The 25,393-nt window shown below is 40.1% G+C and overlaps 1 protein-coding gene across 1 annotated transcript in view; it reads left to right on the forward strand.

Moving 5' to 3' along the window:
• The window catches only part of FREM1 (FRAS1 related extracellular matrix 1), a 144,684-nt gene that overhangs the window by 18,498 nt on the left and 100,793 nt on the right, over positions 1-25,393 (forward strand). Inside the window, exons 5-9 of the mRNA XM_046021702.1 lie at positions 4,082-4,405; positions 7,859-7,967; positions 11,795-11,926; positions 19,236-19,580; positions 20,201-20,343. Of these exons, the coding sequence (XP_045877658.1) occupies positions 4,082-4,405; positions 7,859-7,967; positions 11,795-11,926; positions 19,236-19,580; positions 20,201-20,343 (1,053 nt within the window). The remainder of the gene's footprint in view (positions 1-4,081; positions 4,406-7,858; positions 7,968-11,794; positions 11,927-19,235; positions 19,581-20,200; positions 20,344-25,393) is intronic.

The following is a 25,393-nucleotide window of genomic DNA, read 5'->3' on the forward strand; positions in this document are numbered from 1 at the left end:
ATAAAATAAGAAATTGGTTGAAAAAGGAAAGAGAAAAAAATTAAAATCAAAAGACTAAAGAATAGGGGGGAAAAGCCATGAATTCTATGTACTGTTTCCCCCTAGTGCTGGAATTGTGCAGTTCTCTATGGTGGGTAAACTTGGTCTTAGTTGGATGTTCTTGTTGATCATCTTGGGGGGGGGGGTGTCTGTTGCACTGATTCTCAGATGTCTTTGCCTTTGGCAGAATTGCAGCACCCTTGCCAGGTGCAAGGCTAGATCAGTGGCTCCAGGTTGCTCTGTGTGGCTTTTGTTCCCTGAAGGTTTTCTGTGCAGCTTTAGAGGATGAGATTGAAAGTTGTGGTCTTCCCATCTCCAGCCCTGGAGATGCTCAGGCCCAACTCCTCAGTGTGTCCTTAAGGAAAAGCAGTCAGTCACTCCTGTCTCTCTGATCTCCAGCCACACTTATGCTCACCCGGCCTGTGATAGAATTTCTGTCTTAGGCTCACAACCCTGTTTCGAGTCTCCAGACCCTGCAGACTCCTGAGGCACACTCCTGAGCCACTCCTCTTGGTGGGGAGGGGGTGTCTCTCAGGTTCTGCTGTTTGCTGGGCCCCTGCTTGGACAGTAGTCTCTGAACTACTATTTGCGGTTTATGGTTTATGGCAACCCCAAGCTGAGCACCCACTCCTGGGCTTACTAATTGCAGCTGGCTTCCCTGCTCTGATACCTGGGACCTCTGCCACACTCAGGCATCCTTGGTCTTTCTGTGATCCTGGGGATCCTGGGGATCCTGATCCACCTAGGATTCTGCCCTGCTTTGCCATCAGAGCACCTCTCAGGCAGGGACATCCCTCACTGGACCAACCTTTTAAAAGTTCTGATTTTGGACTCTGCTGCTCCCTCTCCCTGCAGTTTGTCTTCCTATATATTGCCTCAGAGTACCATCTCTGCACCTCCTACCTTGCAGAAAGTGGTTGTTTTTCTATTGGTGGAGTGGAAGCTATTCTTTTCTTAGGTCTCTGGTTGAGTTTGCAGGTGTTCGGAATGATTTGATATCTATCCAGCTGAATTCCTGGGACCATACAAAACTAAGGTCTCCTACTCCACCGTCTTGGACTCTGCACACTGTCCTTTTTTAATGCTTTTTGCCTTGATTCATATTTCTTTGAAAGTAATATGATCACTTCTGCTTTTTCCTTTACATGATAACTTTCGATCTTCCTTTTCATTTTAATATTTGTATGTAATTTTATTTTAAATGTCTCCCCTATAAGGCATATGTAATTAGATATTTAATTTTAGAATACTTGTCTTAAACAGGGGAATATAAGGTATGGTTTTGTAATGGATATGTATTTTGTTTTATGCTTTCTAGCTAATTAAAAAAAATTGTCTTGCAATAGAGATTATATTTTCTATGCCTGTTTCTTCACTTATTTGAAAGTCCTTTATCTCATTTTATGTTTTACTGGAATTTAATTCCAAACTTTAAAACATTCTTTAATTTATATTTTTAATATTTAAGACAAAAAATGAAATGAGTTTCATTAGGTCTTTCCTATATATGATAAGGATTGATCCTGTTTATCCTTTCTCCTGGGGATTGCCCATCTTCCAGGCTTTGTTTATTACAACCTATAATTTCAGTTTTAGGATTCAGTTGTTATACCTGTTACTTCTTAAATCATTTATCTCTAATTTCAAGTAAGCTCTTTTGACATTTATATCTATTTTGTTAGCATGTTTAAGATAACACATTTAACTAGGCTTAATCCTAGGTTTAAATAGTCTTACTGTTCAGCACTAGTCCTTTTATACTATGATTTTCCCATTCTTGAATTTCAGCATTATGATTTTTTAAATGTATATATTTTTAAAGTAGTTTCCATGTCCAGTGTGGAGCCCAGTGCAGGGCTTGAACTCACAGCCTTGAGATCAAGACTTGAGCTGAGATCAAGAGTCAGATGCTTAACTGACTGAGCCACCCAGGCACCCCTTTAAAAAATTTTTTTAATGGCATGTGAAGACTAAATACTCTAAACCCTGAGATATCTCAGCATATCTTTAATTTGTCTTCATTAAACATACAGTGGAAGGAAAGAGGGGTTGATTGGCTTCTTTTCTCTTTCTCTGTTGCATTCTTCTCTTTTGAGTTTGCTGGCTAGTCTTGGAACTTCTGGTCTTAGAGGGCTTGGTTTGTGGGAAGCATTGGCGAGAGAGGTCTTCCTTGAATATAACTTCATGCTCCATAACTCTGGCAAGTGTTTCTAGCTTATGCTTTGTCTCCAGGGCAATTTTGTGGTTTCTCTGGGGATCTCCCATCCTTGAGATCTTCTTCAGGTGGAACTCCAGTGGAGTCATTTCTAGCCTGAGTATTCATTTGCAATTCCTCCCATAGCTCCTAGGATGATTTCTACCCTCAGCTTCCTGCTTCTGCCATTCTTTGGCTTCTCATAGTTGCACCCAAAAGGTCAAAGTCCAGTATGACCCCAGACCAACACTCTGTCCCCTTCAGCCCATATGTGGTAGCCCCCATATGTTTATCCCTGCTACAAACAAGGACTAGACAGATCCCAGAAGAGACACCGGTATTCTAGGTCTGGCCCCCTTGCTTCCTCCTGTATGAACCCAGCATTCTTCCTTGCTATCTCACATGTAAAAGATACCTTTAAGGCTGGCCTCCAGGAAACTTCTCTCCTGACACTCAAGACAAATGTAGCATTGTCCACCTTTCCTCTGCACGGGGTTGGGTGGGGTTGGGGGTTGAGGGAGTGACTCAGCACAGAAAAGCACTCTTCTCTACAAATAAATCTTTCTCTTACCCCTCTCAACCCTTTTCTATTCTTGTAGTGGTTGAAAGGATTCTAGACCAGTTCCAGACAATTTACTTTGTAAATGTGCCTATAGTATCCGTGTCACATTCACTTTGAAATCTGGTATCTTTCTCATTGGAACCTCAGTTAAGACTGAGCTAAAAAGAATTCCGTTCTTAACATTTCGTTTCATACAGATTACAACTTCTAGTCCAATATCCAGTGTTCTGCATACTGAATGTGACTCTTATCATTAAGGGTCATTCTTAACAACGCAAATCCCATGATAACCAAATCCCATGATAACCAGCATCTCCTACTTTGAGGACTCTTCCTCATAAAGTCTGATCCCAAGATGCAATTTCCTGGTTTCTCTGGCAATCCCCATTATGGGGGCTGCTTGCTCATAGCTCTCTCATTTGAGGGTGCATTTCTAGCCTGATTGGTAACTTTCAGTTTTAATTACCTTCTTGTCACCTGGGAACTCAGGGTCTCAACCAGACAGCTGAGCCACCTCCCTTCAGTTGCATGGGTACTGAGTTACAGAGACATTTTCCTTCATCCTGCCTTTGTCCTCTTTAAAACCACATGGCAGGAAGTGGTCAGGGTGACCAGAGGAGGTAGGTAGGTCACGCCAGACACAGCTAAGTGCTTTACTTTGGCTATCTCATTTAATCCTCACTTAATACATGGGGTTCCACTATTTGCATTTTACAAAGAGGGGAAAAGGCTTAGGAGTTAAACAGCGTGTTTAAAATCACACAAATCCTAAGCGCTGGAAGTAGACTCAAAAGAACAGTTCCTTCTGACGCCAAAATGAATGTCCCCTTTCTGTCCTGGCTACGTACTGGAGTCCACCAGAGAGTTTTAAAAATACCAGTTTTCTGTTCCCTTTTTGGGAACAATTAAATTAGAACCCACAAGGGATGGAGCTTGGGCATCAGTTTGTGTTTAAAACTCTCCAATGATTCGGGCGCTTGGATGGATTGGATGATAAGTGTCTGCCTTTAGCTCAGGCCATGATCCCAGGGTCCTGGGATCTAGCCCCACATCAGGATCTCTACTCAGTGGGGAACCTGCTTCTCCAACTCCTACTCCCCCTGCTTGTGTTCTCTCTCTCTGTCAAATAAATAAATAAAATTTTTAAAAACCCAGCTGTCCACTGATTCTAATGTGCAGCCAGGTTTCAGGCCACTGCTGGACACCCTGTCTCCAAACTATCAGCCATGTATGCGATCGCTTCATTCATATTATTTCCCCTTCGTATTTTCTTTCCCCTTCAAAAGTCAGAGAGTGCGTGGTTGCCCGTCTATATCAGAGCTGGCTTTCCTAATCAGATTCCAAGGGCCGCATTCATGGCCATGTTTACTCTGGAAGTGGATCAGTTCATCCTGACCTCCCTGACTCCATCCGTTCTGGACTGTGAAGAGGACGAGACCCCTAAGCCCTTGCTGGTGTTTAATATCACCAAAGCTCCGCTGGACGGCTTTGTGACGCATCTGTGGGATCACACCAGACCGGTCTCCTCGTTCACCTGGAAGGATCTAAGTGACCTGCAGATAGCCTATCAGCCGCCGAACAGCAGCCATTCTGTGCGGAGACATTATGAGGTAAGAAGAAAGGGAGATGAAGCGTCTAACCTGTCTGGTAGCCACAGTCAGTGAAGATGCAGGCACTTCCCATCGCCTTCAGGTGAGTTTGTACCCTCAGTGCCTCAGAAGAGAATCAGTCACTGTAAACCTGGAGGCAGACTCAGATGCCTAGAGGCGCTGGGCATGTGATGCAAATGAAGAGACTGGGTGGGCAGGGGAGGGGGGCGGTGACTGAGGGGAGGCAGCTGCCCCCGCGCCAGTGATTGCTGCCTCCTGTGAATACAGACAAATCAGGCCACACCCAGGGTAGCCTTAGCTCTTGTTCTTCAGAGGAGTTGGAGATCTGTAAATTTTTCTTTTATTTTGTAAAAATGTTTCAATTTTTAAATACAGGATACATATTAAAAATTCTGAAACATATAGTGGCAGCTACGAAATATTTCTGAGGGCCACATTTGGCCCAGAGGTCACTGGTTTGAGAACTCTGGTGTCCTTGATGGCCTTTCTGCATGCCATAGACCATGGGAGTTAGAGATGACTTTGTCTACAATCCTTTCATTAACAAATTCTTTTTATTTTAGAGATTTATTTATTCATTTGAGAGAGAGAGAGAATAAGCACAAGTGGGAGGGTCCGGGAGAGGGAGAGAGAATCTCAAGTAGACCTCACGCTGAGTGTGGAGCCCCACATGGGGCTTGATGCCATGATCCTGAGATTATCACTTGAGCTGAAATCAAGAGTCAGACTCTCAAGCCACTGTGCCACTCATGCACCCCTCATTAATAAATTCTATTATTCTTTCTTGTTTGTAGAAGTGTTTTACTGGGATCCTTACTTCTATTTTTATTTTTTTTAAAGGTTTTTATTTATTTACTTGACAGAGAGAGAGCCAGTGAGAGAGGGAACATAAGCAGGGGGAGTGGGAGAGGGAGAAGCAGGTTTCCTGCTGAGAAGGGAGCCTGATGCAGGGGCTCCATCCCAGGACCCTGGGATCATGACCTGAGCCAAAGGCAGACACTTAACTACTGAGCCACCCAGACACCCCGGGTTCCTTAATTTTAATGAATAACCCTGACTCAGGATAGGAGATTCCATAATCTCATTAGATGACTAATTTCTCTATCGAACACTTTCCTGTTAGAAGAGTCCCCTTCCTGTCTAATCTCAGTACCTTCTGCTGCTCTTCTAGCCTCTTCCCTCTAATTTTGTTTTGGACGGGAGTTGAGAACAGCTGGTGACAGTCTTGCACATAATAAGCCTCCACAAACCTGCAGACCTATCAGCAAGTTGATTCAAACAGGATGGAACGTTCACATGAGCAGGTTGACACAGACCTGACTTCAGGTTTCTTAAGGAAAATGAGTGTGCCTGCCCTTCCAAATTGCCCTCCGTCTAATTTAGGCATTATCAGCATTTAGCCTCCAGGGAGGACAAAAGGCTTGAGTGTAAGTGCCATGTTTTTGCCCTTTGCTTTGCTTTTCTTCACTTCATCATAGTAAGTGGCAGCCGTTTTTTTCTTTTTTCCTCTTGCCTCCCATTCCTTTCGTATTACCAGGTCATTACTCATTAGGCGCCCAGTTTTACCTCGAACTCCTAAATAAAGCACAGCTCCTCTGGTTGCTTTCTGTGTGTCTTTTCTGGCATGGCATAATGTGATCCTAAAGCAGAATCTAGCCAAATGTGTGATTTTGTCATTGCTGTTAGAAGGTGACTCTCCGTTTTCTCAGTTATTAGGCGCTTTGCAGATTCCATGGGCTGGAAGCCCTGGGCTCCTTCAGCCACTGAGGTAGGACTCCCGAGGCCAGCGCAATGACCCATGCTCCTGAAGCTAGCCAAGCATTCCCTGGACTGTAAAGTTAAGGCGGTCCATTCTTTCGGCCATGCAAATTCAAATTCGTTTTACCAGGTACCCTGTTGGTTTGAGGACAGTGTTTCTTAGTGAGAACGTGACATACAATTTCAGACGGCTCAACCTGACATTCTACCTCCAAAAGACATCCCCACCTGGGTGTGGTTCCATTTTTAGTCTATTACTTTGGCCCCCTTGAACCTGTTTCTTTGGTGGGGTAGTATCTGCTGGTATCTGCCGTTTGAGAATTTATCCTCTCTGGTGGACCAAATGGTGATTCAGTGTCAAATGGACATTCTTCAAAAGTAGGCATGTGCCTTGCATTTCTGTCTTATATGCCATCCTTCCCTGTCAGCATCTGGTACAATATGTGCATAATACATAAGAAGGTTCAAAACTTAATGGGGCATCCGGGCGGCTCAGTTGGTTACGAAAGAGTCTACCTTTGGCTCAGGTCATGATCCCAGGGTCCTGGGATGAAGCCCTGTATTGGGAATCCCCGCTCAGCAGGGGTCCTCTCCTTCTCTCTGTCTCTCAAATAAAGAAATAAAATCTTTTAAAAAAAGATTTTTTCAGAGAGAGAGAGATCGCAAGTAGGCAGAGAGAGAAGGGGAAGCAGGCTCCCCGCTGAGCAGAGTCCGATGTGGGGCTCGATCCCAGGACCCTGAGATCATGACCTGAGCCGAAGGCAGAGGCTTAACCCACTGAGCCACCCAGGCGCCCCAAGAAATAAAATCTTTATGAAAAACCTTCTCATATAGCCCCATGTATTAGCTGTGGATTTCATGGAAGCAAATAAAATCTGGATATTTAAAAATATGTTTGGAAAGATAGATGCCTCTAGGGCAGGAGCTCTTAAAAGCAGCACCAGTGGCATTTTGCGCTGGCTGATTCTTTATTGTGCAGGCTGTCCTGTGCGTGGGAGCTGCTGGAGCATCCCTGACCTCTGTCTACTATTTAGTGGTCGCTAGGACCACCCACCATGCATACCTATTTGTGAGACCAAAAATGTCTTCAGACATCCCAAATGTCCCCTGGGGGAATAAAGCCTCCCGCAGTTAAGATTCACTGCTCTGGTCCTTGTACCTTTGAGAGAGGATCGAGTGCCCCGAGCAACTGAGCAATTACAGGGACCCTTCTTCAGGGTATTCACCTATTTGAAGCTAAAAGCTTCTTTTATGGAGAGGAAAATTTAACAGTACTGCTAACTAATGAACAAAATTTAGAGCCTGAAAACATGAGATCCAGTTGTCGAAAATGACAACCTGGGCACCTGGGTGGTTCAATCGGTTAAGCGTCTGACTCTTGACTTCCGTGCAGGTCATGATCTCAGGGTCCTGAGTCTGAGCCCCATGTCGGGCTCCACACTCAGCGAAGAGTGTGCTTCTCTCCCTCTGCCCCTCCCCCTGTGCTCGCTCATGCGCGCGCTCTCTCTCTCCATGTCTCTAAAATAAATAAACCAATCTTTCTTTCTTTTTTTTTAAATAAATAAACCAATCTTTAAAAAAATGAGCTGTGGCTTCAGCAGAAACCTAACCTTTTGCCTCCCACTGTGGTGTCTGCCCCAGGAAAAATGCTCTAAACTGTTAATGTGTGATCCATAGGCAACTGTTTGTTTGCAGCTGGAGGTGGAGGTTTATGATTTCTTCTTCGAGAGGAGTGCACCGATTACAGTCCACATCTCCATCAGAACAGCGGATACCAATGCCCCGCGGGTGTCCTGGAACACAGGTGAAGCTCCGTGGAGGGTGACAAGCCACAGAGTCCTAAAGGGAAGATGGAAAAGTATATGGGTCTGGAAATGTCGTTTTCTTCCCATTTCGCACAAGAGGCAGCTGAAACCCAGCTCAGTGAAGGCAATCAGATAGTTGGTTTTGTTTTGTTTTTCCTACTAGCAGGGTGAGAAATTTAAATCCAGGATTCCTGTGTGGGGACGCCAAGTTTCTCCTCTGGAAGAAATAAGCCAGGGGGGCACTTTTCAACTGAATGAGGCAGTAAGTGACTACTTGGGAGATTGAGCTATAGTTGGACAGAGAGCGAAAAGGTGTCCAACTGCTGTTCAGAAGGAGGGAAGGAAGCGGTAGACTAATTCATTGTCCCGTTTTTAAGATAGGCAAGGAAGCCACAATGCAGGAATAAAGAGCTTAAAGTGCTTTATTTTAAAAGAAGGTCACTTCTGAGTGGTCTTTAATGCAATGTATATATTTAGATCAGATGTAAATGTGGAATGTAAATGAGGATTTTTCTCCTTTCCCATTGATCTCATTGACAGCATTTAAAATACAATTGTAAGTAGTGGCCATAGGTTCTGTTAAGGGAAAGCATCTCTGTCTGATTTAAATCCCCACGTGGTGGCTTAAACTTGTTGCTGTGTGTGTGTGTGTGTGTGTGTGTGTGTGTGTGTGTGTGCGCCCCCTTGCATGTGGATATACACACACACATGTTTGCATGTATGTGAGTTTTAGTCATGAGAACATTGGTTGAGCAGTCTTGTGTTTCTGTGTCCCACTCTACCTGTTAGAGGGATAATGAAAGAAAAAAAGGAATTGATAACCCGAAGTTTAGTAATAATCATATATTAAACAAATTATTGCTTCAGATAGAGACTTAATAGTCTGTGTGATCTGTGAAACCCAAGCTTGTTAAGAGTGTTCCAAATCTGGTTTTGACTACTTGGGACATGACAATTTTTTTTTTAAATCAATTTTTAGTTATATTTTGTTCATCACTGAAAACTTGGCAAGTACATTAAGCAATAAATTGGATGAATGGATGGATAATAATAACGATACTAATAATGAATGGATAGTAATGAATAAATTATTGAAATGGTAGTGAATGAACAAAATCATTTATTACTCCACCATGAAGACAGAACCATTTTGCTGTCTATACTTCAAGTCTTGCTTCTTCTTCTGCTGTGTCCTATGATGCCTTGGATTATGCTGTCCCATACACTCATGGCTTCAAAACCCTTATTATCAATCACAGAGATTCTTTTTCTTTTTTTCTTTTTTTTTAAATAGGCTCCACACCCAGCATGGAGCCTAGCATGGGTCTTGAACTCACGACCCTGAGGTCAAGAACTGAGCAAAGACCAAGAGTTGGACAGTTAACTGACGGGGCCACTCAGGCACCCCTCACAGAGATTCTTCATATGTGTTTGGTCTCCCTCCCTTCTTTCCTCCCTTCTTTCTTTCCTTTCTTCCTTCCTCCCATCTTTCTCTCTCTCTCTCCAGACTGTATGGTTTACCCCAGGTTCCCCAGCCAACAGCCCTTGAGGCAGGTCATATACTAACCCTATACCCAAACAAGAATGAGGGGAAATGGAGGTTGTGAGGAACAAATAAAAAGTTGACATGACTAAGTTGGTGAGAAAGTGAAGTTGACTGCTCCCTCATGCTGGTGTCTCCAGGAGGAGACGGAGCCACTGTCTGTGGGAAGGGTCAGAGTTGGGCTGGGGAAAGGGTGAATAGTCTCTCTCTTAACTCCTTCCCATCTCCTGTCTCACTGTGGTCAGTTTGCCCCACTGGAAGTCAACTCCCCACAGGTCCATGATGAGCTACCTGGCCCCTCTTTGCTGCTGCCACAGAAACTCCCTGGGTCCCCCGGTGTAGGTAGGACCTGGCTGTGGTCACAAGGGTGGGTCATGCCACAACCTGGCCCTTGACCAAGAGGACAGCTGAGGTAACCAGCCACATCAGAAGATGAGGCAGTTGGTGGCAGCCAGGACTTTACGATTGTGGGGACCCCAAAGGAGCTGTTGCTTTGAGAAAACACATGCATGGTCACAGCTGGCCAGGGGGGATGGGGAGAAGCTGGCCATGTTTGAAAGGGAGTGTCATCAGGCCCACCAGTACACTACTTTTAAGTCTTATCAATTTGTGTCCTTAAAAAGCATTGCTTCCTTTTATTTTTTTAATTTTAAATTTTTTAAAAGATTTTATTTATTTATTTGAGAGACAGAGATCACAAGTAGGCAGAGAGGCAGGCAGAGAGAGAGGAGGAAGCAGGCTCCCCGCTGAGCAGAGAGCCTGACACGGGGCTCAATCCCAGGACCCTGAGATCATGACCTGAGCTGAAGGCAGAGGCTTAAACCATTGAGCCACCCAGGCACCACTAATTTTAATTTAAAAAAATATTTTATTTATTTATTGTGAGAGAGAAAGAGAGCACATGTAAGCCATGGGGAGGGGCAGAGGGAGAGAGACAATCATTTTTTTAATGATATTTTATTTATTTATTTATTTAGAGCATGAGCAGAGGGGAGGGGTAAAGGGAGAAGCAGACTCCCCACTGAGTAGGGAGCCTGATGTGGTTCTCCAGCCCAGGACCTTGGGATCGTGACCTGAGCCAAAGACAGACACTTAACCGACTGAGCCACCTAGGTGCCTGCTTTGCTCTCTTTTTGTATTCTTTGTAATAGGTCAGTTCCTGGATTTCCTGGATAATGGCATTGGCAGTGATGCTCAGCTCCCTATTTTTCACTGGAGTGTTCCATCCAGGATCTGTATTCTGGCTGTTCTTAGCAGCACTTACCCTCTCCCCAGATTTCCTCCAGCATGCTGGGTCCAAGGAGAAGATTTTATTTCATTTCCTTTAGTTATAAAAGTCCCTTCTTTGTTAGAGTCCAGAATAAAATTCAGCCGTCATTGCAGAATGTCGGACTCTTCATATCTAATACCGTTAAACATTTTGCTAGTGTAATAGCTCTGTATTTGCGTGGTTACCCACTTTACATTCTCTGTCCTATGGACTACTCTTGAACTCATAACTTATATGGAAAAGCTCTTCTGATTCTTTTGCTTGCTTAAAATATCTGGATTAATCTTTGAAAAATTCCTTGTAGACATTTTTGAACTAGAGACCACTATGAACATAACATCTATTCTTTCCTTTAGTATTTATTTTCTGGACCACCATGTCTCTAATTGATATATAAGGAACAAGTTGCAAGTTTGGGGTTAATAGTATTAAAAGAAGAAATATTATGGGGTACCTGGAGGGTTCAGTTGGTTAGCTGTCTGCCTTCATCTCAGGTCATGGTCCCAGGGCCTCAGGTCGAGGTGGGGAACCTGCTGGGTGGGGAACCTGTTTCTCCCTCTCCCACTCCCCTTCTTTGTGCTCTCTCTCTCTCTCTGTCAAATAATAAAATCTTTTTAAAGAGTAGAAATATTACTAAAAATATGGGGTGCCTGGGTGGTACAGTTGGTTAAGCATCTGACTCCTGGTTTCAGCTCAGGTTATAATCTCAGGGTCATGAGATCAAGCCCCACATGGGACTCCACACAGAGCATGGAGTCTGCTTGAGATTCCTGCTTCCTCTTCCTCTGCCCTTCCCCTCTGCACACTCACTCTCTCTCTCTCAAATAAATAAATAAATCTTTAAAAAAAGAAATATTACTAAAAATAAAAGCTAAATTCCAATTTCTTGTAAAGCTTTCAGAGATACAAGTTTCAGCTAGTTTCGTGACTGAAAATTCATTAATCTTGTCTTAAATTAGACACATTGGCATGTCATAGAACTTTCCAGGACACTTGTCTGTTTTTTCTTATAGGTCTGAGTCTTCTAGAGGGCCAGTCTCGGGCCATCACTTGGGAGCAGTTTCAGATTGTTGACAACGATGACATCCATGCTGTCCGGCTGGTCACCGTGGGCGGCCTGCAGCATGGACGGCTTACACTAAGAGGTGAAACATCAGTCTCTTTGACCTAGAAGAGAATCTGAGCAGTATTTTCTCCAAAGGCAGATCATATTTGACAGGATGTACATAGCATCTCTTGGGCCATATTTCTTTCTCTCTTTTTTCCCCAAGTTTTTATTTAAATTCTAGTTGATTAACATATAATGTAATACTAGTTTCAGAAGTAGAATTTAATGATTCCTCACTACATATAACACCCAGTGCTCATCACAACAAGTGCCTTCATTAATACCCATCAGCCATTTAGCCCATCCTCCACCCACCTCCCCTCTGTTAATCCTGTTTGTTCTCTATAGTTAACAGTCTCTTTCTTATTGCTTGCTTACCTCTCTCCTTTTTCCCCCTCTTCTCCTCTGTTCATCTGTTTTGTTTCTTAAATTCCACACATCCGTGAAATCATATGATACTTGTCTTTCTCTGAATGACTTATTTTGCTTAACATAATGCCCTCTAGCTCCATCCATATCATTGCAAATGGCAAGATCTCATCTTTTATCGATGGCTGAGTATTATTTTATTATATATATGTATATACCACAACTTCTTTATCCATTCATCAGTTGATGGACATTTGTGCTCTTTCCACAATTTGGCTATTGTTGATAATGCTGCCGTAAACATTGGGGTGCATGTATCCTTTCAAATCAGTACTTTTGTATCCACTGGGTAAATACCTAGTAGTGCAATTGCCGGGTTATGGGACAGTTCTATTTTTAACTTTTTGAGGAACCTCCATGTTGTTTTCCAATGGGGCTGCCCCAGTTTGCATTCCCACCAGTAGTGTAAGAGAGTACCCCTTCCTCTGTATCCTTGCCAACATTTCTTGTTTCCTGTGTTGTTAATTTTAGCCATTATGACAGGTGTGAGGTGATATCTCACAGGGGTTTCGATTTGCATTTCCCTGGTGATGAGTGATGTTGAGTATCTTTTCATGTCTGTTGGCCATCTGTATGTCTTTGGAAAAAATGTCTGCTCATGTCTTCTGCCTATTTCTTATGTGGAATATTTTCTTCTTGGGTGTCAAGTTTGCTAAGTTCTTTATAGATATTGGATACTAATCCCTTATCTGATATATCATTTACAAATATTTCTCCCATTCTGTAGGTTGCCTTTTAGTTTTGTTGATTATTTCCTTCTCTATACAGAAGCTTTTTATCTGGATGAAGTCTCAGTAGTTCATTTTTCCTTTTGTTTCCCTTGCCTGTGGTGACGCATCTACTAAGAAGTTGCTGTGGCCAAAGTTGAAGAGGTTGCTGCCTCTGTTCTCTTCTAGGATTTTGACTATTTCCTGTCTCACATTTAGGTATTTCATCCATTTTGAATTCATTTTGGTGTATGGTATAAGAAAGCGATCCAGTTTCATTCTTTTTTTTTTTTTTTGACATTTTATTTATTTTTTATTTTTTTTTTAATTTTTTTTTTCCCTTTTTATTTATTTTTTCAGCGTAACAGTATTCATTCTTTTTGCACAACACCCAGTGCTCCATGCAAAACGTGCCCTCCCCATCACCCACCACCTGTTCCCCCAACCTCTCACCCCAGTTTCATTCTTTCTCATGTTGCTGTCCAGCAACCGTTTGTTGAAGACACTGTCTTTTTTTCCGCTGGACATTCTTTCCTGCTTTGCTGAAGATTAGTTGACCATAGGGTTGAGAGTCTATTTCTGGCTTCTCTATTCTGTTCCATTGATCTATGTTTCTTTTTGTGCCAGTACCATACTGTCTTGATAATTACAGCTTTGTAATAGAGCTTGAAGTCTGGAATTGTGATGCCTCCAGATTTGCTTTTCCTTTTCAAGATTGCTTTGGCTATTTTGGGTCTTTTGTGATTCCATACAAATTTTAGGTTTGTTTGTTCTAGTTCTGTGAAAAATGCTGGTGGTATTTTGATGGGGATTGCATTAAATATGTTGATTGCTCTGGATAGCATAGACATTTTAACAACATTTGTTCTTCTAATCCACGAGCATGGAATGCTTTTCCATTTCTTTGTGTTCAGTTTCTTTCATCAGTGTTCTATAGTTTTCAGAGTATAGATCTCTTACCTCTTTCATTAGGTTTATTCTTAGGTATCTTATGGTTTTTGTTGCAATTGTAAATGGGATTGATTCCTTGATTTCTCTTTCTGGTACTTCATTATTGTCATATAGAAATGCAACAGATTTCTGTATATTGACTTTGTATTTTGCTACTTTGTTGAATTCATTTATCAGTACTAGAAATTTTTTGGTGGAATCTTTCAGGCTTTCTACATGGAGTATCATGTCATCTCTAAATGTTTGACTTCTTCCTTGCTGATTTGGAAGCATTTTATTTCCTTTTGTTGTCTGATTGCTGAGGCTAAGACTTCTAGTACTGTATTAAATAATAGTGGTGAGAGTGGACATCCTTGTCCACTCTCAGTTTTTCCTCATTGAGGATGATATTAGCTCAGAGTTTTTCATATATGATCTTTATTATGTTGAGGTATATTCCCTCTATCCCTACTTTGTTGAAGATTTTAATCAAGAATGGATGCTGTATTTTGTCAAAGGCTTTTTCTGCATCTATTGAGGGGATCATATGGTTCTTACCCTTTCTTTTATTAATGTGGTGTATCACATTGATTGATTTGCAAATGTTGAACCACCCTTGCAGCCCATGAATAAATCCTACTTAATCATGGTGAATAATTCTTTTAGTGTACTGTTGGATCCAATTAGCTAGTATCTTGTTGAGAGTTTTTAAATCCATTTTTATTAGGACTATTGGCCTGGAATTCTCTTTTTCAGTGGGGTCTTTGTCTGGTTTTGGAATCAAGGTAATGCTAGCCTTGTAGAAGGAGTTTGGAAGTTTTCCTTCCATTTCTATTTTTTTAAACAGTTTGAGAAGAATAGGTATTAACTCTTCTTTAAAAGGCTGGTAGAATTCCCCTGGGAAGCCATCTGTCCCTAGACTTTTGTTTGTTGGGAGATTTTTGATTATTTATTCATAAGTGAATGAGTCTGTTCAAATTTTCTTTATCTTTCTGTTTCTGTTTTGGCAGTTTGTAGGAATATTTCTAGGAATTCATTTCTTCCAGATTACTCAGTTTTTGGCATATAATTTTTCATAATATTCTCTTATGATTACTTGTGTTTCTATGGTGTTGGTTGTAACATCTCCTCTTTAATTTGTGATTTTTTAAAACAAAATATTATTTATTTATTTGACAGAAAGAGAGAATGAGCTGGGAGAGGGGCAGAGGGAAAGGGAGAAGCAGACTCCTCACTGTGCATGGAGTCTGACATGGGGCTCAATCCCAAGACTCCTGGATCCTGACTTGAGCCCAAGGCAGAGCTTAACTGACTGAGCCACCCAGGTACCCCTAATTTGTGATTTTATTTACTTGTGTCCTTTCTCCTTTCTTTTTTGATAAGTCTGGCTAGGTGTTTATCAATTTTATTAATTATTTCAAAGAACCATCTCCTAGTTTCATTGATCTGTTTTACTGTGTTGTTGTTGTTGTAGCTGGTTTGTTTGTTTCTATATCATTTATTTCTCTTCTTCTGTTGGCTTTAGTTGCTGTTCCTTTTCTAGCTCCTTTAGGTTATGTATTTGAGACTTTCTTGCTTCTTGAGGTAAGCCTCAATTATTGCTATATACTTCCCTCTTTTGACCACTTTTGCTGCATCCCAAAAGTTTTGGACTGTCACGTTTTCATTTTCATTTGCTTCCATATATTTCTTTATTTCTTCTTCAATTTCCTTGTTACCCATTCATTCTTTAGTAGTATGTTCTTTAGCCCCCATGTATTTGTGGTTTTTCCAAGTTTTTTCTTGTGGTTGACTTTAAATTTCATAGCCTTGTCATCGGAAAATATACATGGTATGATCTCAGTCTTTTTGTAATTGTTGAGGGCTGATTTGTGACTGAATATGTGGTCTATTCTGGAGAATGTTCCTTGTGCACTTGAAAAGAATGTGTATTCTGTGTACTTAAAAAGAATGTGTCATTCAAAGTCATTATTTTCTTGTCGATTTTCTGCTTAGATGATCTGTCCATTGCTGTTAGTAGGGTGTTAAAAGTCCCCTGCTATTATTGTATTATTATCAATGAGTTTCTTTATGTTTGTTATTAATTGATTTTATATTTGGGTGCTACCAAGTTGTGGGTGTAAGTATTTACAATTATTAGATCTTCTTCTTGGATAGAGCTCTTACTCGTGATATAGTGCCCTTCTTCATCTCTTTTTACAGTCTTTGGTTAAATTATAGTTTGTCTGATTTAAGTGTGGCTACTATGGCTTTCTTTTGACATCCATTAGTGTAACAGGTGGTTCTCCAAGCCCTCACTTTCAATCTGCAGATGTCTTTAGGTCTAAAATTAGTTTCTTGTAGGCAGTATACGTGGATCTTTTTTTTTAGTACATTCTGATATCCTATGTCTTTTGATTGGAGCATTTATTCTATTTACATTCAGAGATATGAATTTATTCATATTTGAATCTTATTACAAATCAATTGTATTACCTGTAAAGTTCGTGTTTCTAGCGATTTTCTCTATTCCTTTCTAGTCTTTGTTGCTTTTGGTCTTTCTTTCCTACTCAAAGTGTCTCCTTTAGAATTTCTTGCAGTTTAGTGGTCATGAACTACATTAGTTTTTGTTTGTCTGGGAAACTCTCTATCTCTCCTTCTATTCTCAATGACAGCCTTGCTGGATAAAGTATTCTTGATTGCATATTTTTCCCATTTCACCCGTTCAATATATCATGCCACTTTCTTCTGGCCTCCCAGGTTTCTGTGGAGAGATCTGATGTGAACCTGATTTGTCTTCCTTTGTAGGTTGGGGAATTTTTTTCCCCTTCCTGCTTCCAGAATTCTTTCCTTATCTCTGTATTTTGCAAATTTTACTGCAGTAAGTCTTGGTGTTGGCTTGCTTTTGTTGATTTTGATGGGAGTTCTCTGTGCCTCCTGGATTTGGATGTCTGTTTCCTTCCCCAGATAAGGGAAGTTTTCAGCTATAATTTGTTCAAAGAAACCTTCTGTCTTAGACCTCATTTCTATTTTTCTATTTTTATTTTTTTAAAGATTTTAATTATTTATTTAAGAGAGAGACAGAGAGAGCATGAGCTGGGGGAGAGGGACAGACTCCCTGCTGAGCAGGGAACCCGACTCTGGGCTCAATCCCAGGACCCTGAGATCGTGACCTGAGCTGAAGTCAGATGTTTAAGTGACTAAGCCACACAGGTGCCCCTTAGACCTCATTTTTAAATAAATTGTCATATCCAGAAAATCTGGAGATCTTGAAACCATTAGCTTTTGCATTAGGGTGTTCACATCAATGGATGACCATTATTTACTTATTTATTTATTGAAGAGGGAGGAGCAGAGGGAGAGGGAGAGAGAGAATCTTAAGCAGACTTCATGTCCAGCACATAACCTGATGTGGAGCTTGATCAGTATCACAACCCTGAGATCATGACCTGAGCCGAAATCAAGAGTTAGAATGGACTGAGCCACCCAGGTACCCCTGGATGACCATTTATGAATAGCCTCCTGTACTTGGCTTATATTTAAATCTCAGATGCCAGGTAGTACTCCTTCTAAATATATTCTTTAACTTATGATCTTACCCCCATTGGAAGACAAAATATTTCCCTCTCATTTCTCTGATTCAGAAAAGTGTATTGAAAAACAGAGAAGCTTAGTTTTTTTAATACTTGGTAATTATTATGTTATTATGTTAATAGCATTATGTTAATTATGTTATAAGGAGTGTAGTTAGCAAGGCAGTAAGCCCTAATAAAAATAATATTCATATCATCATATCATATGATAGTGTAGTCCATTCCTTATAATGAGCTTGGAGGACTTAATTCAGTTATCCTCTTGGTATATTCACAACTATAAAGCAGAAAGGGGGTTCTTATTTATTATCCTTTGTGATTAGAATTTCTGAAATCAAAAATGAAATGATAAATTCTCTTGCCTAATCCCAGGAGAGTAGGAGATTGGTTTAAGCCTGGGTGTATTAATTAGGGTGGATGTTCAGCCACATGTAAAGGAAACCCAGTTCCAGTGATTTAAAAATTCAATATTTATTTTCCTCATGTGATAGTTGCCCAGAGGTAGGCATTCCAGATCCATGATGTCAGGAGTTCTTTCTGCTCTGTCAGTGGTCACAAGCTAGTACATACACCTCTAGACTTTAGGTCTGCATTCCAGGAAGGACAAAAGAGAGGGACAATGAAACAGTTATGTCAATTAATTTTCTCTCTTTAATAGTTTTTCACAGAAATCTGATACAACAGGTTCCACTTAAATCTTCCAAGAACATATTACCTCTCAGATGCAGTGGAGTCTGGGAACCCGAGTATTTTTTAATGGTCATATTGCCATTCCAAATAAAAGTAGGATTCTGCTACTGGTGAAGAAGCAGAAAGAGGCTACTGGACAAGTAACCTGTAGTGCCTATTACACAAATGTTTAATCATTCATTCCAGTCAGGGTTTTAAAACAACCATACAGTGTGGGGAGACCAACCGGGGCACTTGTCATCAAGAATTGTAATCTCTTACACAGAGTGAAGCAATGTTTATTAACACTGTAGAAATGAAGAGTAGAGTGGTAGCCCATGGTTATGTGGCTCAGAGGAGGTAGAAAATAGTACTAATATTTATTAAGGTTTTTTTTTTTGTGCCAGATACTATACAAAGCATCCTATATACTTATATCAGCTTTACAAAATGAAGTAGTATCATTATTCCCACTTTACAAATGGGGAACCTGAGATTTAGAGAAGTTGACTTGTCTAACTTCATCTACCTAGAAAATGGCTGAACTGGGCTTTGAACTGAGGCCATTAGATACCAGAGCTCTAGCTTTTGGGCAGTAAGCCAGTGATTCTCAAACTTTAGCATGTGTTAGACTCTCCTGGAAGTTTAGTGAAACACAGATTGCTGGGACTTACCTCCAGAACTTGCATTTCTAACGACTTCCTAGCTGGTACCAACGCTCCTGGATGAAGACTGCCCCTCTGAGAGGCGCTGCCATATAGGATGACAACAATGAGTTTAATAATCAACATATTTTGTAGGCCTACTGTTTTTTAAGTTCTCTCATCCTTGCCCAAATCCACACAACTCATTAGTGTTACAGCCAGTATTCAAAACCAGGTTTTTGGAGGTACAGAGCTGACTAAATAAGACTGTTTAAGTGAGGCATGAATTGGCTGGTCCACTTTCCTTAACGCCCTTTTCTCTAGGGCTGCTTTCACTATAGCTGTTCCCTCGGCAGCCCTCATTCAGTCAGCTCCATCTCTGCTGTCTCCATCAGGCGGGAAAGGATTTCTCTTCACTGTCGCTGACCTTCAGGCTGGAGTTGTTCGCTATCATCATGACGACAGTGATTCTACCAAAGACTTTGTGATCTTCAGGATATTTGATGGCCAACACAGCATCCGCCATAAGTTTCCCATCAACATTTTGCCTAAAGATGACAGTCCCCCATTCCTTATAAGCAATGTTGTGATTGAACTGGAGGAGGGCCAGACCATACTGATCCAGGGTTCCATGCTGAGAGCATCAGACATGGACTCCAGTGATGACTATATCTTCTTTAATATCACGAAACCTCCTCAAGCTGGAGAAATCATGAAGAAACCAGGGCCAGGGCTGATAGGTAAGTTCTGAACAGTGAAGATGGCTGGCGCCAGAATTTGTACAAGGTTGGACATCAAGTTTATGAGGTATGATACAATGATCATTCTCATTTTATGGATGGGAAACCTCACACCTAGAAAAGTTAAATTGATCTATTCAAGTTTGTGCATCTGGAAAGTTCCAGCCCTCAAGCTGACTATTATACTATGAAAAATTATGTCTACCAAGCAAGATGATAGAACAAATAAGTTTGAAGAGAAGTGTTTGGCCTATTCTAAATATTGATAAAGTAATTTCCTGAATAACATTTGTTTATGCTTTATCAGAATAATTTCATAACTATTTCTGAAAGTAGTCAGGAGTAACAAAATAATAGTGATCAAGTAGTTCGTGTTAGTTAAGACTGTGTTCCTAAAAATATTTTTTGTAATGCTAATTTTTCTACATATTTTAAGATAGGTGTGGCAACTTTAATTTTTCTGCTTATTATTTATAAGCTTTGATAAAAATATTTAATGAAAATTCCTTGGGTGCATACACCATACTAGGCAGAAAGTACTTTGAAGGTAAGTCCAAAGTTTATACTCCAACATCTGGAAGATTGTTACAAAAGTATGTGATGTTTTGTGGACCCAATAGGCTATCCTGTTCCTGGCTTCCTTCAGAGGGATCTATTTAATGGCATCATTTACTATCGTCACTTTGGTGGAGAGATCTTTGAAGACTCTTTTGAATTTGTGCTGTGGGACAGCCATGAACCTCCAAATCTCTCAGTGCCACAGGTAAGAGGCTATCTCTGGACACTGTCCTCAAGTCTTGTCCACAGATATCTGTTCTGGGAAGTGTCATTAGAAACTACATAAAAGCAGGTTTTAAGGTTCAAAGTTTGAATGGATTCAGCAAGATTAAGTCAATTTCTTTGCATGTCTTCTCTATCTTTTACTTTCCTAATACGTTTTGTAAATTATTGTATTTGTAAATATTGTATTTGTAAATCACTTATAAAAACTCCGTGTTATGTTATGCTGTGTTTTCAAGATTACTTAACCATGGGGCCCTTACAGAACACCTACCAAATATGCTGGCCTCATAACACTCAAGAAAACACTGGCATTTTATGTGTAAGTGGTGAAGTATAGTCTCTGAAGTTACACTGCCCATGTTTCTCTCCTGTCCTTGACCCTAAGGAACTTAGGGTTAATTGACCTGTGCCTCAGTTTCCTCATCTGTAAAATAGGTAAATACTACAACTTCCTTATAGGGCAATTGTGAGGGTGAGGGAGATATTATATATATATAATTATATATAAATATATATAATTATATATTTATATATAAATATATAAATATAAATATATATATTATATATATTTATATATATATACTCCATATATATTTATATATATATATACTCCATATATATTTATATATATATTTATATTTATATAAATATATAAATATTTATATTTATATATATTTTATATATATTTATATTTATATAAATATATATATTTATATATATAAATATATATATAAAAATATATATATAAATATATATATTATATATATTATATATAAATAAATATATATATAAATATAATTATATATAAAGTATGAGCTTTCTGGCACATGATAAGCACTCAATAGATAAATTAGTTATTACTTATTGTTGTTTTGAAGAACTATGTGTTTCAACACCACTCAAGTATATCATTTAAGTATACAGGATACAGAAATAAGTTTAAGGAAGCATTCTCATATAGAAATTATAGAAAAGGAAGTTAGTGTAGGATCTGGACAACTATAAACTATTAAAAAGTAGACTCCATATAAAGAGAGGCTGGTGGTAGGGGAGGAAAAACAGTTGCAAATAAGTGATCACTTACTATACATAGTTCTTTTTGCTAGGCCTTTTATACCTATGATCTTGGAAGGTAGCATGTGTAGAAATCTAAACAAATCTAGAACCAGCTCTAGAATTATTAAAAAAAAAAAAACCTATTTATTTTAGAGGGGATAGGAACAGAGGGAGAAGGAGGAGGAAATAGACTCCCTGCTGAACATGGAGCCCAGATGCAGAGCTTGGTCTCATGACCCTGAGCTGAAATCAAGAGTCAGGCGCTTATCAGACAGAGCCACCGAGGTGTCCCTCTAGAATGATTTCTTAAAGCATGTGTCCCTATTGGCTATATAATGTTTCTCATAATGTCACCGTCACTTACATTAGCCACTGTATAGGGGACTGAGCTATTCATCTGTTTGCTAAGACAAAGGTAACAAAAAGGGATGATCAGGAAGAATGACGTCAGAGAGCCCAGAAACTGAAGGAGCAAGGTGATCCCTGTTAAGAGGGAATAGAGAATGAATAAGAAAATTCTTAATTCATCTTCATATTGAATAACAAATCAATTCCTTTCCAAATAACAACTCCCTTTTTTGGTCAGTGTATTCTATGCCATTTCTAGGTTGCATTTTTGCTTGAGACCTTGGTTGACTTGATGATGCAAAATGGTGATGACAAATAGGATTTATTTTTAAATCTTCTATTGTAGCTATTCAAACCGACCTGCTTCTGACTAGAATATCATATCACTTTTAGCAGATTATGTATTTTTTTAATTGAAAGCTCAGGACTTCTTTTTCCTCTTCTGCTATTACATATTTAATGCATCATAGGTATAGAATTATTTATATTTATCTCATATTTATAGGTCAAATGGGGATGTGAGAGCTCCCTATAGTAAGGAAAACGTCATTGAAACAGAATTATTTCTTTTTTTTTTAAATGATTTTTTTTTAAGATTTTATTTATTTATTTGACAGAGAGAGATCACAAGTAGACAGAGAGGCAGGCAGAGAGAGAGAGGGAAGCAGGCTCCCTGCTGAGCAGAGAGCCCGATGCGGGACTCGATCCCAGGACCCTGAGATCATGACCTGAGCCGAAGGCAGTGGCTTAACCCACTGAGCCACCCAGGCGCCCTGAAACAGAATTATTTCTAAATTTTGGCAAATAGGTCAGACCAAACTCTGTAGATCCAGTTATAAGTTTATTCCCTATGGTGGATGGAAAGCAAGGATCTCCTCAGGTGAGACACAGCGTGCATAAAGCAGGAAAGAACTTACGTAAACAGGGATGCCCCTTCCCTCCTCTAGTCCTTCTCTACTGAATGCTCCTCTGAGAGGTTGACTGCCACACAGATGAACAGTATATCTACACATCAGCAAGAAACCCCCTCTCTCTTTCTACCTTGGTTGTCATTACTGTCATCCAATTAAGCCTCACCTGCTCAGTTTGTTTTTGAAAAGTATTTCCTTTCTTATCCTTCTCAGTAGAGGGCTTTATAGGTCTTAAGCTGCAAGAGATCTTAAACCCAGGAGAAAGTGATATTAGAAGTAAAATGGGATGGGAGGGGATGGGTGTCATAGGTGAGGGGGATTAAGGCATGCCCTTGTCGTGATGAGCACTAGGTGATTAAAGAAAAACTTGAAGAAAACAAGAAGTAAAATGGAGAATGAAAAATAAGGATAGATGAGAGAAACAGGAAGAGGACTGAGAGATGGAGGAAGAAAGGAAGCAGGTGCCACAAAGGCCTGTGGGTCAAGTGAAAGGAGGCAACTGGACATGACCAGATGAGAATGGGCACCCAGGACATGGCCATTTGTCAGAAGTCAGAATGGAAAGTGGGATTGGCAAAGTTAACATGGGTACTAGTTTCTGGGGCTGAGAAATAGCACTGGATAATCTCAAAAGAAGATGCAAGATAAAGAATCAGGCAAAAATCAAAGCTGAAGCAGAGAAAGGATCAAGAATGCAGGCTTGATGGCTTCTTGCTAAGGAAGTCAGATACTAGCTGTCGGAGTATCATATGTGGATCCTGATCCTGAGGGTCAAGGTCAGGCTTTGTCATTTTGTGTACTGACTTATCACTTTATATTCAGATTCTCTTCAAGTGTGTGTGCAGGTGCCTGTGGCTATAAGTAGACTGGAGGGATGCAGGGAGAGCCAGCAGCAAGAGCCCAGTGATTGGGCACTAGTTTCTCACTGCCTGGGAATGGGTGTTCAATAATGTCTTTTTTACAACCAAATTTCAGTACAATGAGAATTCTTTATTTCTCTATGGAGTTTTTTAAAATAGGATTTTTTCCTACCCACAGACACACATACAATAATTGTTTAAACATACATAAGTATGTAAAGATTCATCAACTTAAGTGATCATAAAGCATGTTGAAAAATGTGCCCACCAAGAATTACTACAGGGGTATAAAAAAGCATGCTTGTACATTCTTTTTACACAAAGAACACATTGGAGAATAAATTAGCATGGAAAATGGTCTCTTTGAAGGCACAATAACTATTGTTTCCATATTAAATCCAGTTTTTCAATTAAGTGGAGCCTCGCTGATGCACACTATGGCTGGGAGGTCCCATAGAGAATTTCTGAACTTTGTAGATTAGCAAAAAACTATAATTGGAAAAAAAAATTGTGACACAGACTCCAGGAGACTGGAGAAATGACTGTCATTGTGTTCTTTTATTTTGATAACTGGCTTTAGTTTTTAATTATTGAAATGCTTCTTAACGGAGTAGTAAATATTGTATAAAGTTGTATGCTTTTATAAAAGTAATGAAAGATGGAGACGGGGGATTAATTAATTGAGCACCTACTACCGGATACTCACTGTGCTACTAGAGAGAAAAACTGAGCCCCAGAGGGGTAAAATTATCTGCCTCACGGAGCATAGCTTGTAGGTGACCGAGCCGGTGTCCCAGGCTTTATCACAGAAAAGCTTAACTGTGCTTTAGTTTTTGCTCTGTGAATCAATTTTAAAAGGAATTTTCTTTGTTTTCAAATTAAATATTGTGAACACCATTATTGTAGACAAAACTGGCATCGCTGATCTGTGCTTTGGTAACAATAACTAGAACCAGGGTAAGAATACCTCATGCATCAAGCTGTGCAAAGATCCATGATGCCAAACAGATGTCCCATTTTGGGAGAGAGTTTGTAATTACTTTCTCACCAACAGTCATGGATTATTGGGGAAAAACATAAATGTGATGATAAAAGTTGTTTGGCAAAGCTGCCTTGCCCTCTTTCATGATCCCAAACCCTGAGAGTATGATTTTAAGAGTTTTTAAAATCACAGATAGGATATATTGACTGAGTTAGCAAACACGAAGTATCACCTACCTACAAAATACCATGCTAATTGTGGAGCAGCCAAAACGAACACAATATTTATTGAGCACCTACTTTGTGCCAGACACTCATCTACATGGTGATGTTTGATACTCATAACAACTCTATGAGATTGTCGTTGTTACACTTAACTAACCAATAAAACTAACACCCCAAGAAGTTGAGTGACTTGTTCAAGATTAATAGCTACTGAGTGGTATATTCTGCATTTTAACTGTCTGTTCGCTGATAAATTTCACAGGGTTTGCAGTATGCTATGGTTCTCCCCTTGTGGATCTTTCAGTCTAGGAGAGACTGACATGTGAACTACTAATAGTATAAGGCAGTAAAATATTTGTTGAGGGATAAGCAAAATTCAGAAACAATTCCAACTGAGAAATTGGACAAAGTTTTTTTTTGTTTTGTTTTGTTTTAACACAGATTGATTTATTTCTTTTAGAGAGAGAGAGAGAGAGAGCATGTGTGGGGGGGGGATGGGGTAGGGGCAGAGGGAGAGAGAGAGGGAAAGAATCTCAAGCAGACTCCCCACTGAGAGGGCAGTCCGACGCTCAATTTCATGACCCTGATACCATGACATGAGCCAAAGTCAAGAGTTGAACTTAACTGAGTGAACCATCCAGGAGCCCCA

The sequence above is a fragment of the Meles meles genome, chromosome 11 (genome assembly GCF_922984935.1).
Source record: "Meles meles chromosome 11, mMelMel3.1 paternal haplotype, whole genome shotgun sequence".
In the NCBI taxonomy this organism is placed as follows: domain Eukaryota; kingdom Metazoa; phylum Chordata; class Mammalia; order Carnivora; family Mustelidae; genus Meles; species Meles meles.